At 38.0% G+C, this 12,418-nt stretch overlaps 1 protein-coding gene across 5 annotated transcripts in view; it reads left to right on the top strand.

Moving 5' to 3' along the window:
• cep135 (centrosomal protein 135) overlaps nucleotides 1-12,418 on the top strand; it is an 83,168-nt gene that overhangs the window by 22,328 nt on the left and 48,422 nt on the right. For all 5 annotated transcript variants that reach the window (XM_052009997.1, XM_052009998.1, XM_052009999.1 and 2 more), the window contains 3 exons: nucleotides 5,923-6,007; nucleotides 8,758-8,886; nucleotides 11,036-11,251. In XM_052009997.1, coding sequence (XP_051865957.1) covers nucleotides 5,923-6,007; nucleotides 8,758-8,886; nucleotides 11,036-11,251 — 430 coding nt within the window. The remainder of the gene's footprint in view (nucleotides 1-5,922; nucleotides 6,008-8,757; nucleotides 8,887-11,035; nucleotides 11,252-12,418) is intronic.

Raw genomic sequence — 12,418 nt, 5'->3', positions numbered from 1 at the left:
TAGTTGTTGTTTGAGGCCATCATTGATCTCTACCATAAGGTCAGATAATGATATCATAGTCTTAATGTGCAGAAATGGCAGTGGAATTAATGAAATGGTTGTTGCCCAATAGCAGTGCTTGAGCTAATGTTTGCAGCACACTTTGGCAAGGTACCAATAATATAAAAGGTGCAACCACCTCCATTGGTTGTACAATACTGAGATTCTCATCAACATCCTGGGATGACCTTTGGTTAGAAATTGGACTTGAACAGCCACATAAATTTTAGCTGGGTATTCTTCAGCAGGTGATTGCAAAGTGACTCCATCTATTTAAGGTGCATCAGGGAGTGTGTCAGGAATACTTTACACTTGATTACCATTTCATCCCCTGGCTTAAACATTTGTCTGCTCCATCCAAAGAGCACGATGTACAAGATTCATTGCAGGCATTTGCTAAGATCTTCATTTATCAAGCCCACCATCTTGAAGTCAAAGGAAGGAGGTGCATGAGAATACTATCATCTCCTAGTCATGCACCATTTTGACATTAACATGAATTATACTTGTTTGCTGGATCAAAATTCTAGAATACCTTACTGAACTGTGTCAAAGCGTCTTTGCCACACACGTTCTTGAGGATTGAAGAAGAACCACCAGAACCTTCCCAGGACAACAAGGAATGGGGGGTAAATGTCATTCGCAAACCATAAATTTAGTTACAAATCCTTAAATTTCCCTAAATTTACATAGTAGTTCCACATTACACTTAAAAGAAATACGTGCATCCTAATACCACTTCACGATCTACCTTGTGACCTTGCACCTTATTGCACTGCACTTTCTCTGTAGCTGTGACACTACTCTGTACTGTTATTGTCTTTACCTGTACTACATGTTATGGATTAGGTTGCTATTTGGTGAATGTCCCTTTAAGACATGGTACAGGAGTGTGTGTGTGTGTGGGAGGGGGGGGGCATCATTACGACAATAGCAGGAGATAACGACGTGTTGACGTTTTGGTTCAGTCAGAAAAGAGAGAGGAAGAGAGAGACACTGCCTGCTGGCCTCTATCGATGGATGAAAAACAATAACTGTGTCTGTCACTACAATCCACGTATGGATTTTTGGAATAATCCAGTGGAGTCCACTTTGTCGTTAACCGGTAGAAGGAAACAGATATTTCTGTGGACGGCCACGCCTTGAATGCCTTTTGGGCTGGCAGATACTTTGGAACAAAGCAGTGGAGATCATCAGTGACTGAGGTGTAATATGGGTTCCATCGTGGAACATTTGGATTTTGTACTTTCTCTACTCTCTCTCTACATTTTCTCTTCAGTCAGTGGTGGTTTTGCAAAAGCCTTTGCTCATGTTTCACCTTATGGCTTACTGAACTGAACTTTGAGAACTATTCCTGAACTTGGAGTTTGGGAATTTGCCACACACACACACTTCGGGTTTAGTTTTTGGGGGTTAATGTCTAATATCTAACATTTTTATTTTTTTTCCTCTCTTATTATCATAAGTAGTTATTAATAAAATAGTTTCTAACACTTATACATGACTCAGTGTGTTCCTTTTGTTGCTGGTATGTAACATATATCAATGCACTCTGTACTAACTCAATGTAACTGCACTGTGTAATGAATTGACCTGTACGATCGGTATGCAAGACAAGTTTTTCACTGTACTTCGGTACAAGTGGCAATAATAAACCTATACCAATATTAGTTGCACAGCTAGTAGAGTTATTGTCTCAGCTCCAGTGACCCGGGTTCGCTACTGACCTCCAATGTTGTCTGTATTTGCACCTTCTCCCTGTGAATGTGTAGGTTTCCTCCCACATCCCAAAGGTTGGTGGGTTAATTGGCCACTGTAAATTGCCCCCAGTGTATACTTGAGTGATAAAATCTGGGGGTTGTTGATGGGCGTGAGAGAATAAAATGGGATTAGTGTAAATGGATGCTTGATGGTCAGTGCGAACTTGGTGGGCCAGAAGGCATGTTTCCATACTATAAAACTCTATGGCAGCCCTTTATGTATGTTCCCAAGTGCTTTATAGCCAGTGAAATACTTTTGAAGTGCGTTACAATTGTAACGCAAGAAACATGGCAGCTAATTTGTGCATAGCAGATGCTACAGAGCAGCAGTACTAAAGTGCCATATAATGACTTGTTTTAATAATGTTCAAGTGAAGGATTAATGTTAGCTAAAGATAACTCCAGCTTTTCTTGAATAGTGGCATGGTATTTTTCCTATTCGCTTCACAATGTAAAGGCCCTTGATTAATGCCAAGACCTTTGATGGTGCAGCATTCCCTCATTTACTGAACTGAAATATCAGCCAACATTCTCTACTCAAATTTCTGGAGTTGGACTTCAACTTGCAACCCTTCTCAACTATGGTGTCAACTATGCAACAACTGACACAAAACCAGAAACTCTTGATAGTCTTGGATTTAAGTGTTGATCTCTCTGACATTTATTTAGATGGTTAGCATCAGCATGAAAAATGTGTAAACCACTGAATTGTGGACTTGATCGGTCAGCTTGATTATGATTTGTATTTGTCTCCTAAATCGTTTGTTGTCGTCATAATGGCCACATAGATGAGGATTTACTGTCCTTGTCTGGTTTGAAAGCAGCGACATTGGCCAGTTGCATCGTGGTAGACCATAGATGGTGACGTGATTTACAGAAACATCTGCAGTCCATTTATCACAATCGCAAATTGAGGAGGAAAAGTCAGAAGAAATTGGGTGACGGTAACCTTAAAGGTTATTTTTAAGGAAGCCACGCTGTTTATGGATGAAGCATATTAGTAATTTTTTTTACAGGAAGCTACTTGTATTAATCTATGGCTCAGTGAAGATAATTAAAGCCAAATTATTGATCTGGTTAGGAAATTGACAAATTGGCAGAAGATGCAGTAGGGATAATGGGAAAATTCTTAATTTTTTTTAGGATCTTGCTGGCAATGAACCATAAGGATCTGTGCTGGGTCCATGGAATTTAAGATTTTAATAAGCAACTTAGTTGAAGAGACAGAAAAGGAAGATGAAGCTTTAAGTTGCAAAGACATTGATAGCTTAAGTCATTGGCCTAAACTGGAAAATGGATTTCACTGTAGACCAATTGTGTTGATCATTTATTTGAAAAAGAAGTTTGCTGCCAGAGGAGGTGATTGAGTCGGGTACTTTAACAACTTTTAAAAGACAGGTACATGGATAGGAAAGGTTTAGAAGGTTTATGGGCTAAATGCTGGCAAATGGGACTAGCTTGGATGGGCATCTTGATCGGCATGGACCAGTTGAGCCCCAGGGCCTGGTTCTGTGCTGTATGACTATCACAGAACTTGTTAAATGGTAAAAATGTAACAGTCTTGGAAGTCCACTTTAGGTAACCCCCCCACCATGCTTCTCTTCTTCCCTTTGCTAGCCCTTTTTTTGTCTCTCTTCTTACCTTTGATCCATCCCCCCGTGGATCTGCTCTCCCCTCCTCCCCCGCACCTGCATATCAATGTCTCTTACCAGCATCTACAAATCACTATCCTGTGCCCACCCCACCTCCCCTCTTTTGTCCACCTATCACTGCTCTGTTTTTCCCTCCTATATATTGGACTTCCCCTTTTCCTATCTTAGTCCCGAAGAAGGGTCCTGACCTGAAACGTTGGTTGCCTGCTTTTCTCCACAAATGCTGCCTGGCCTGCTGAATTCCTCCAGCATCATCGTGTTTTTCATCTAGATTCCAGCATCTGCAGTCCTTTGTTTCTCTTATTTATATGGCATCTTTAACATAATGAAATATTGTAAGATAATTCACAAAAGCATTATTTGACACCAAATCACAGAGGAAGATGAAAGAGACGACACAGCTATTTTCATCATTTATTAAAATTAATTAAGTTAATTTTACTTTTTCTGTAGGAGCTGCAAAGCCATGGTGATGAGCATACCTGAGTTATATTACACAATCTCTATTGAACTTATAAAACAAATTAAAATTACATTAGATCTATTAATTGTCAGCTAATTGAAATCTTGATAGCAAATATTAAAGCAGTAAAAATGAAAATATGAGAAAAGAGAAGTCACAAAACATCAAATGGTGTCATTGAAATGTAAATTGTGAATTGAAAATGTTGATGTAATAGGAATGTTAAGCTTTTGAGATGTATTCCTTTAAAAGAAGTCTTCTCATTTTATCAAAAATATCTTCATTTTCATTCAATCTCAATTTCATGTCCATATTCTGTAGGGAAAGAGATGAGAGTCAGCCTTTGTAGGTAAAATCCAGGAACTTGCTCACTAAAATTGGCCTAGTCATTAGTGATCACAACCCATAACAAATTAGCAAACACAAAACCAGGAGGAGAATTTATTTTCCTTCGGATTGACTGTCAGAAAGGAGGAGCATATAATGGCACATCATATTTCCTTAGGCAGCTCTTCAAGGTTTTGACCAATTCGGTGGGTTTGGAATGGCTGATGAAGCCAATGTAGGATCCACAGACTCTGCCACAGGTGAGCAGGAAGTCCTTGATGGGGGAAGGGGTTGGGGCGTGTGGTTGGTTGGGTGGTATGAGAAGTGATGCATTCCTTCTGGTATTCTCGTTGGGATTTTGCACATGCCTGATAAAGGGACTCTAGATTCTGAATGCCTTCTCAAATTTTGAGTGTCATGGGCCTGCAATTCCCAAGGCACTCAGTGTTATATTGAGGGGTGTTGTACTTGCTCAGGGATGCTTTGAGAACATGCTTGAATCATTTCTTTATCCCCCTGGTAATTTCTTGCCATGACTCTAGGTGGAGGGGGAGTGCTTGTTTCAGGGGTCTGATATTGGGCATGTAACTGACATGGGCTGCCCAGCAGAACTCGCTAGGTTTAGTTAGACTCTTGATTTTGGCCTGGGAGGGGGCGCTTATTTTGTTTGATTTATCCTGCCAGTGTATTGGAGGGTTTTGCAGAAATATCTTGATGGTATTTCTCATGTGCTTTGAGCTGCATGCAAACATCCACGTGTCAGAAGCATACAGGAGGGTGGGAATCCCTGCTGTCTGGTAGACCTTGAGCTTTGTAGTAGGTTTAAGGTCGTGATCTTCAAACACTCCTTTTGTGAGATAATCAGAACCTGGCTGTGCTGGCACGCTGAAGGTGATGATAAGATATTTATATTGGCAACCTAAGTGCACTGACTGTTTCAAGAGTACTTTGGGAGATTCAAAATACTATGACGGTAATCAAATAAATATGATGCAATTATTAGTGCAATTAAGCATCAAAATTCTGTTGCGTGTCAGATGAATTGATACAAATTTTGAAATAGTGTTTTTATTGAGCCAAATCTAATTTCTGTTAATTTGGCTTTGTATATGGACGTGGTGGGCCAAAAGGCCCTTTTCTGTTCAACGATTCTATGTCTCATGATCAGATATATAATCATGATCTGATTTATAATAATGATCTGAAAAGACTGTCACAAGCTAGTATTTCAATGATTGTTAGATTTAATTTTAGTTCTTTTTGGTACAACCTTACAGTAAACAGAGCGACACTACTTATTAGTTTGGGAATTAACTTCAGTAAAGCATAAGAGAAGTCAGCCATTTAACCTTCAAGCTTGTTTCATCAGGGCTGTTCTGTACCTCAGTTCCATTTGCTTGCTTTTGATGCAAAAAAGTTTCTTTTGTTATCTAATTAAAATATAAATGGTTATAATCTTAAATGTAATTGTCCCAGCAACCATAGTCTTTTGAGAGAATGGATTTTACATTTGAGTTGAAATTTCACCATAAGTGACTAAACATTTAATTTAATTTTATTCTTGTCCTGTAAATCTTATTTTCTTTATGAAATCTTTACTTTAGTTGTTTTTTCTCTGATATTTTGATGCAAATAATCCTTGTATGATATTTACTTTAGTCTTATTTTTATGATCTACCAGAATAATGGGTCTTCAAGATACTGTTAATAATCTCAAGGCTGAACTGGATAAATCAGATCGTGAAATGAGAAAATTCCAGAGGCAGGTGAGATGGTCTCATCTAAGTATGCAAATTTATGTTTGTTACTGATTTGTTTTAAGAAAAAAAAAGGAATTATTTTCAGCTTGGCAAACATATATCTTGATTTTCTATCTAACTGATTGCTAACATAATTCTGGCATCATTCTTTAAAAATGAGATTACATCATTCACAAAAGACTTTAAATGTGTTTTGTAAGGCCTTCGTGGCCAAAGATGAGTTATAAGGCAATTATTACATTATTCTTCATGTTGATGGTCTACAAACCTGTCCCACAGGCAAGCTGTGATCCATTCTGAATGTTCCATTTTCACCCCATTGTAGCCTAGCCAGGTTGCATCCTATTTAACTTATTGTGCATGTACATTTTACAACATTCTCAGCCTGTTCATTTGAAAATGTAGCTCCAGTATTGATTTTCAATCTGCATTTTAATCTGCAAAAAGGGTAGCCTTCTAACCGGTTTCTTCCAAGGTGCTGAGAAAGTCCGTTTATGAAAAAGCAAATTGTGGCTGGATTCATTCTAATATTCCAGACTCATTGATGCTTCCTGTAAACATGAATGTGACATCAGCTGGATTTTATAGAGCTATTATCTCCTGATCTAATGTCAGAATTGGACAGTACACTGCAGAATTATTTGGAAAGGGAATTTTTAGTCATGGAAGAAAAATCATTGAAAGCCAGCTACTTAGACTATTATATCAAGTGCCTACAAATATCTTTAAGAAGTTACTCGCTTTCCTCTGGAATTGGGGGAATAGTTTTGGGGATTCTGAAGCCAACTAGCAATGGCTTGTTTCATATACCAAAAATGAAATGTTATGATAAGTATATTTTAAGCCTGTTAACTAGTGAGTCAGTTAATCATACATGCATTAAACTTTACATACCTTTTGGCAAACTGTTGAACTTCATGTAATATAGCCATATTAGAATAACTTTGCAGAATGGTTACTGATTATCAAAGTGAATTGTATCTCAACTTAGATCAAAATAAAAGGTATATAATTTATTAAAGAACACATCCAAAGCCAGTATTTAAAAAAAACTTTACTGTAAATTGCATGCAAGTTTGCATCTGAATTTTCAAACATAAAAGCCATTTGCCTCAAACATGCAGCCTCTTTCAAATTTCCTTAATTTTAAGCACCAATTGTGCAAAGGTTTTCTGACAGGGATGCTCCTTTAGTATATATCATGTGTAATTGAGTCTGCATTGCTTTTTGGTAACTAGGTGGACCAGTGCTGTCCGAAGCTGCTTTTCACGATGACAGCCCACAGCTGCTCAGAGAAATGCTAGTAGTTTCTTTTTCTCAAATCTTCTTCTGTTTCTTTCTATTTTGCCAAGTCTTTTCCATTGCTTGTCCACATCATGTCCAAAATATTTCAGTTTCATGAGTCTTGTGGCTCCAAGAGGACAAATAAGCTCCACTTAGCTCTCTTTTGTATAGTACAGCTTTACTGTCCATACATACTATTGAGAATAGTTGTTGATTTTCTTTAGTTCTTTTCATATCTTTCTGTTGGCAATCTGATCTCTGGTTCCTCTTCCTCTGAATTTGGCTTGCTCATTTGACAATTCTCTTTCTACTAAAGCTTCCTGTTTTCTCTTTAGGATCTTAAACATAACTTTGTTGGCACTTGTGATCTAGGCAGTGGTACAGTTGGTAATACACTCTCTAATATTCCCCTTTGAGATTGGAATTATGCACTGAATGCTTCTGTTTCTAGGCCAAGAAATCTTGCTCATGACCGAACAACTCAAAGGGCCATGATCCATTCATCTCGAGCCACTTTAAACCATTTGATGGGGTTGTCGCCATTACCTGTTATCGATCTGTTTCAGAATTCCCACACCCTCTGGTACCACAGGCTCAAAGATAAATTCCCTGTCTTCAATTTGTTTACATGTTGCAGTCTCAACTGTCTTCAGTGAATTTTCTGGAAATGTAAGCAAACCCCACATCTTTGTTCTCTCCTAGCCAGCGTGCCCAGCATTTAGGCCCTAGTTAAAGGCAGTCGGCTATGTTGGGCAGGTCATAAAGTTATCATGCCTAATATCACACTCCCAAAACAAACAACCTCTTCCCAACTTTCATGTGAATGTCAACTAAGTGGATAGAGGAAAAGATTCAAGGATATGCTCAAAGCCTCCTTGAACTAATGCAAGATCCTGTGGCTTTTGTTTGCCCTGGAATCATTAGCCCATATTTGCTCAATGTGGAGAAGATGCATTTGGGGTGGTAATGAGCCACTTAAGAACACACAAGACAGGAGTAGAAGTAAGTAACGCTCATTACTGAGGGACTACCTAAGAAGTCTTCAGTATATGCTTTTCAGTTTCTCTTGATCTCATCATCCTTATATTTGTTTTTCTACACTCATCATTGCTATTGTTTCATTTTTTGATCATCTTAAGAGGATCTCTTGGTTTTTATGTTCTCTTTTGGCTTTTCTGCTTAAGATGGTACTTGTCATTTCCACCTTCATTCTAAATTGTTTTCTGACTTCCTGCAAATCAAACTTGGCTTTTGTTTTTCCTGCAAAGTTCACAGCTTTTTCTGACTTACCAGCCCATTCTAAATGTTATTACTTTTAGCCCAAGGAACATTTTACTTTTTTCCCTTCAAAATGTATCCTAAGTTTATCTAACTTGTCTGTCAGTAAATTGAAACATGGAGCTCTTATTCATCTCTATTTTAAACTTTGGAAAAAAAAATTCTTAATTATGTCCTAATGTGTTCTTTTATAGGTTGAAGCAAGAGACGAGGAAATAGAGCGCCTGAACCGAACACTGGAAGGTGGTCGGCCTCATGATGTTATCTCCCTTGAAGCTAAAAGCAAAAGTAATGAGCGTCTAATAGCACACTTAAACCTACAGGTGTGAGTTAAAATCCTTAGTTTGCTAAGTTTAAGTAATAAGTAGCCGGAGGCTAAGATTTCATTAATCTTTTTAATTATTAAAGTATTCAAATCTTCCCCATGTATCTGAACATCTTGTTTTCCTGTTTTAAATGAAGGGGAAGTTCTGCTTCTTGCTTTGATAAATGTGTAATGCTGGTGGTTCTTTCATAGCATCAGGATATGATCTGAAGGCAAGTTAAACACAGCAGGATTGATTACCTGATTGTTAAAGATTTGATGTTAGTACTGACTGCCTGACACAAATGGGCACAGCTGGTCAAAATAGTGTTTTTATATTTATCAGTACTCCCATCAGCCTACATTCTAACTATACAATTTTGGATTTGAGGCATTTCTGAATACATTTGGGACCCTGGTGCCATTTTAACCAAAGAAAATTGCACAGTACTTCAACTGAGCTGCAGGTGACTGAACCATTAAATTATCTTGTCTGGTCTTGGAAAAAGTTACCACTTTTTCATTTAGTTGTTTGGAAATATCAAATATGAAAAATTACATGAGTAGGTCAGACCACGTCTGTGGAAAGAGATAGCATTTTATGTGGAAAACCTTTTTTCCAAAACATTAACTCTTGTTTCTCTTTCCACAAATGCTGCATGACCTGCTGAGTGTTACTTCCCTTTTCTATTTTTATATCAGATTTTCAGCATCTGCAGTTTTTGATTTTTATTACAAGTTACAAGGTTCTTTTACTTTGCCTTCTACTATCCTGTAGTTGCACGATATAACAATCATGGAACAGTTGAGTAATCATTGTTTTCATCTCAATTAATCAATGAAGACGTGAAGCAAGGAAAGCCTTGGTAATACAAAAGGAAACCATAAATCCACAATAACACTTTTCTTTAATGGATGTTATATTTGGTACATATTACCACATTTTTGCCCTTGTTACCCTCAGTAAGTTCTTGGTGCTGATTTCCTTAGCACAGAGACCATTTGAAAGGAATGTTCCTCTGTCCCAAAGAAATTAGCAGCAGCCTTAATCACCATTAGGCCTGAAAGGATATGGCAGATGAGGACAAGCACATGGGTGTACAGGCAGAATCATTTCCTTGGATCTATCGAAGGAGCAGGACCTCATCTTGACAGGCTTTTGCAGATTTCTGTATTCCCATCCAGTATAAGTTGTTCCCTACTGTTATGTTTTACCAATGGCATAAAAATCACCATAAATGTTAACTTGAAGCAAAGCATACCACTTCCACATCCTTGTCACCCAAACAGAATAAAACATATTTTGTCAAAGCTAAGGGGCCAACAGGATGTTTATTGAGCAATCCTCAGGAATGCTGAAGAGAAGGTTTGAGAGCGGTAGGAAATTCTTGACGTTCCCTGCAATATGCCTTTCCAATTCTTTGCAATGTCCACACTGCATAAAGGACATTCCTGACATATATTTGAAGGAAGTACAGCAATAAGTGTTCATCAGACCAGAAAAGCTAAGGGTGAGGAAGTATCAAAACGATAATAATGTTAGGGACTCTAACTCTCAGTTTTCATCCTGTCCCTTACATTGCCCTGCAGAAAGGGGGTGAGAATTTAGTAAGTGGCTGTAAAAGGCCAAGATATGTCTGAAGTATATATGTATTGAGAGGTGAGGTGAGTAGATGGAATGAACATGACAAGATAATGATTGTCGGACATCTCTGTGCAGGCCGACCTCCCGATAATCTCAGGGATGTTTCTGCTGCTTTGACCTTTTCCAGCGAGACAGAAAAGCTTGGGAGAGGGCAGCCTCTTCTCTGGCTGCAGAACATTCATGCCTGGTAACACACCACGTGCAGATCACATTTCTAAACTAATCTCTGTCCCATAATATTTTAGTACTTGGGATGGGGATGTTAAATCAAGTGACTGTGTCTTCATCTTCACTCTCCTCGCTCACAAACGCTGCCTGACTAGTTGCCTGGGAAACTAGTCACAAGAATAGGATTCTGTTGAGGGGAAATGGAAAAGATTGGTTCACGCTGCTTGCATAAGAATTTTGGATAAAGGTGAAGGGTAATATGAAAAGAATGAACTTCTGTTAATTCAAACACACATTCAGATTTTGGTATAGAGTGCATACTTGAGATTAACTTTGTTTCAAATGATAATTACAGGTTGAATACCTTCAGAGAACTAACTGTGATCTAGAGAAGCAGATGAAGGAACTTCTGGAGAAAAAAAGTGAGGCAACGAATGAGGTTGTAAACCTGAGCACTAAAAATGAGCACTTATGTAATGAATTGAATGAGATTGACCATTTGGCACAGCAGTTGGAACGGGATAAAGAAATTGCCCTAGAAATTGCTGATAAAGAAATTCAAGAAGCAAAGGTACTAAAATATGTAAGATTGATATCTCAGTACTCAGAAAATCGAGCTTTTCACATTTTGTGCACCCATTAATGCACTTAAGTCGTATAAAAATTTTGAATGGCTATAGAAAAGCTATGCACAAATATATTTTTGCTTTTAGGATAAGATGGTGAATTATTTTGTTCATTATTTATAAAATATAGTTTAGAATTATGAATTTGAATCCATTGTCATTCCTGCTCTTGAGGAAATGTTTTGATACAGTGCAAAACAAAGGCTGCCTTTAACAGAAATGCAATTATTCTGAAATATGTAATTTACTTCAAAAATGCTTTTTAATCCCTTATTTTGCAGTTTAGACACTTCATTTACAGTCTAGGTGTTATGCAGCAAATGATTCAGATCCTGAATGCCAAATGTCTTTCCATGATCTACAAGGCACAAGATGGAAAGATAATGGAGTACTCATGATTTACATAAATAAATGCATTTGCAAAAACACAACCTTAGAACCAGCCACAGCGTTGATTGGCATTCCATCCACCACTTTGTGAGGATTCCCTGTGAACAGGAACAGGTGCTTAGAGTGGTGGAAAAATGGACCAGGGTATTGAGTTGGATTGACCCTTTCAGATTATTGGAAGGGAGTGAAGGTGTGTTGGCGGTGACATCCCATTGGGGAGATAGAAGAAATGGTGACTGATGTTTGGTTGAATTTGGAAATTGTTGGGATGAAAGCTGAATACAAGGGAATACTCGTGGGTTTAGGAGGGAAGGGAAACAGGACAGATAAAACTCATGGGTCTTATAAAGTGAAACCCCCAGTTGTGGACAAAGAAAAACATACTAGAAGCAATTGTGTGGAAAATGTAACAGCAGGGCAGATTTAATGGAGTCTTAAAGAGAAGAATAGAAAAAAAAGTGAAATGAAAGTATTAGGATAGCTGTATGACTCAAAGAACTTACAGTAGATATTAGTTGCGAGGCGATCTCCAGAAATGGAGAAGTTGAGAAAGGGAAGAGTTGAAATTAGGATCACGTGAGGACAACAGTTTCAGTACAAAGAGTGTGCTGTCATTTATCCATATATAGTGTGGGTGATATCAGTTTGCCTGAAGAGATGAGCAATTAGTTTGTGGAAGTTGGAGAATAGAAGTTAGATATGTATTGGATTGTCACTAAAAT

This window comes from Pristis pectinata, chromosome 2, assembly GCF_009764475.1.
Source record: "Pristis pectinata isolate sPriPec2 chromosome 2, sPriPec2.1.pri, whole genome shotgun sequence".
NCBI lineage: Eukaryota > Metazoa > Chordata > Chondrichthyes > Rhinopristiformes > Pristidae > Pristis > Pristis pectinata.
The sequence above is the reverse complement of the archived record's forward strand: the minus strand, read 5'-3'. Positions and strand labels throughout refer to the sequence as shown.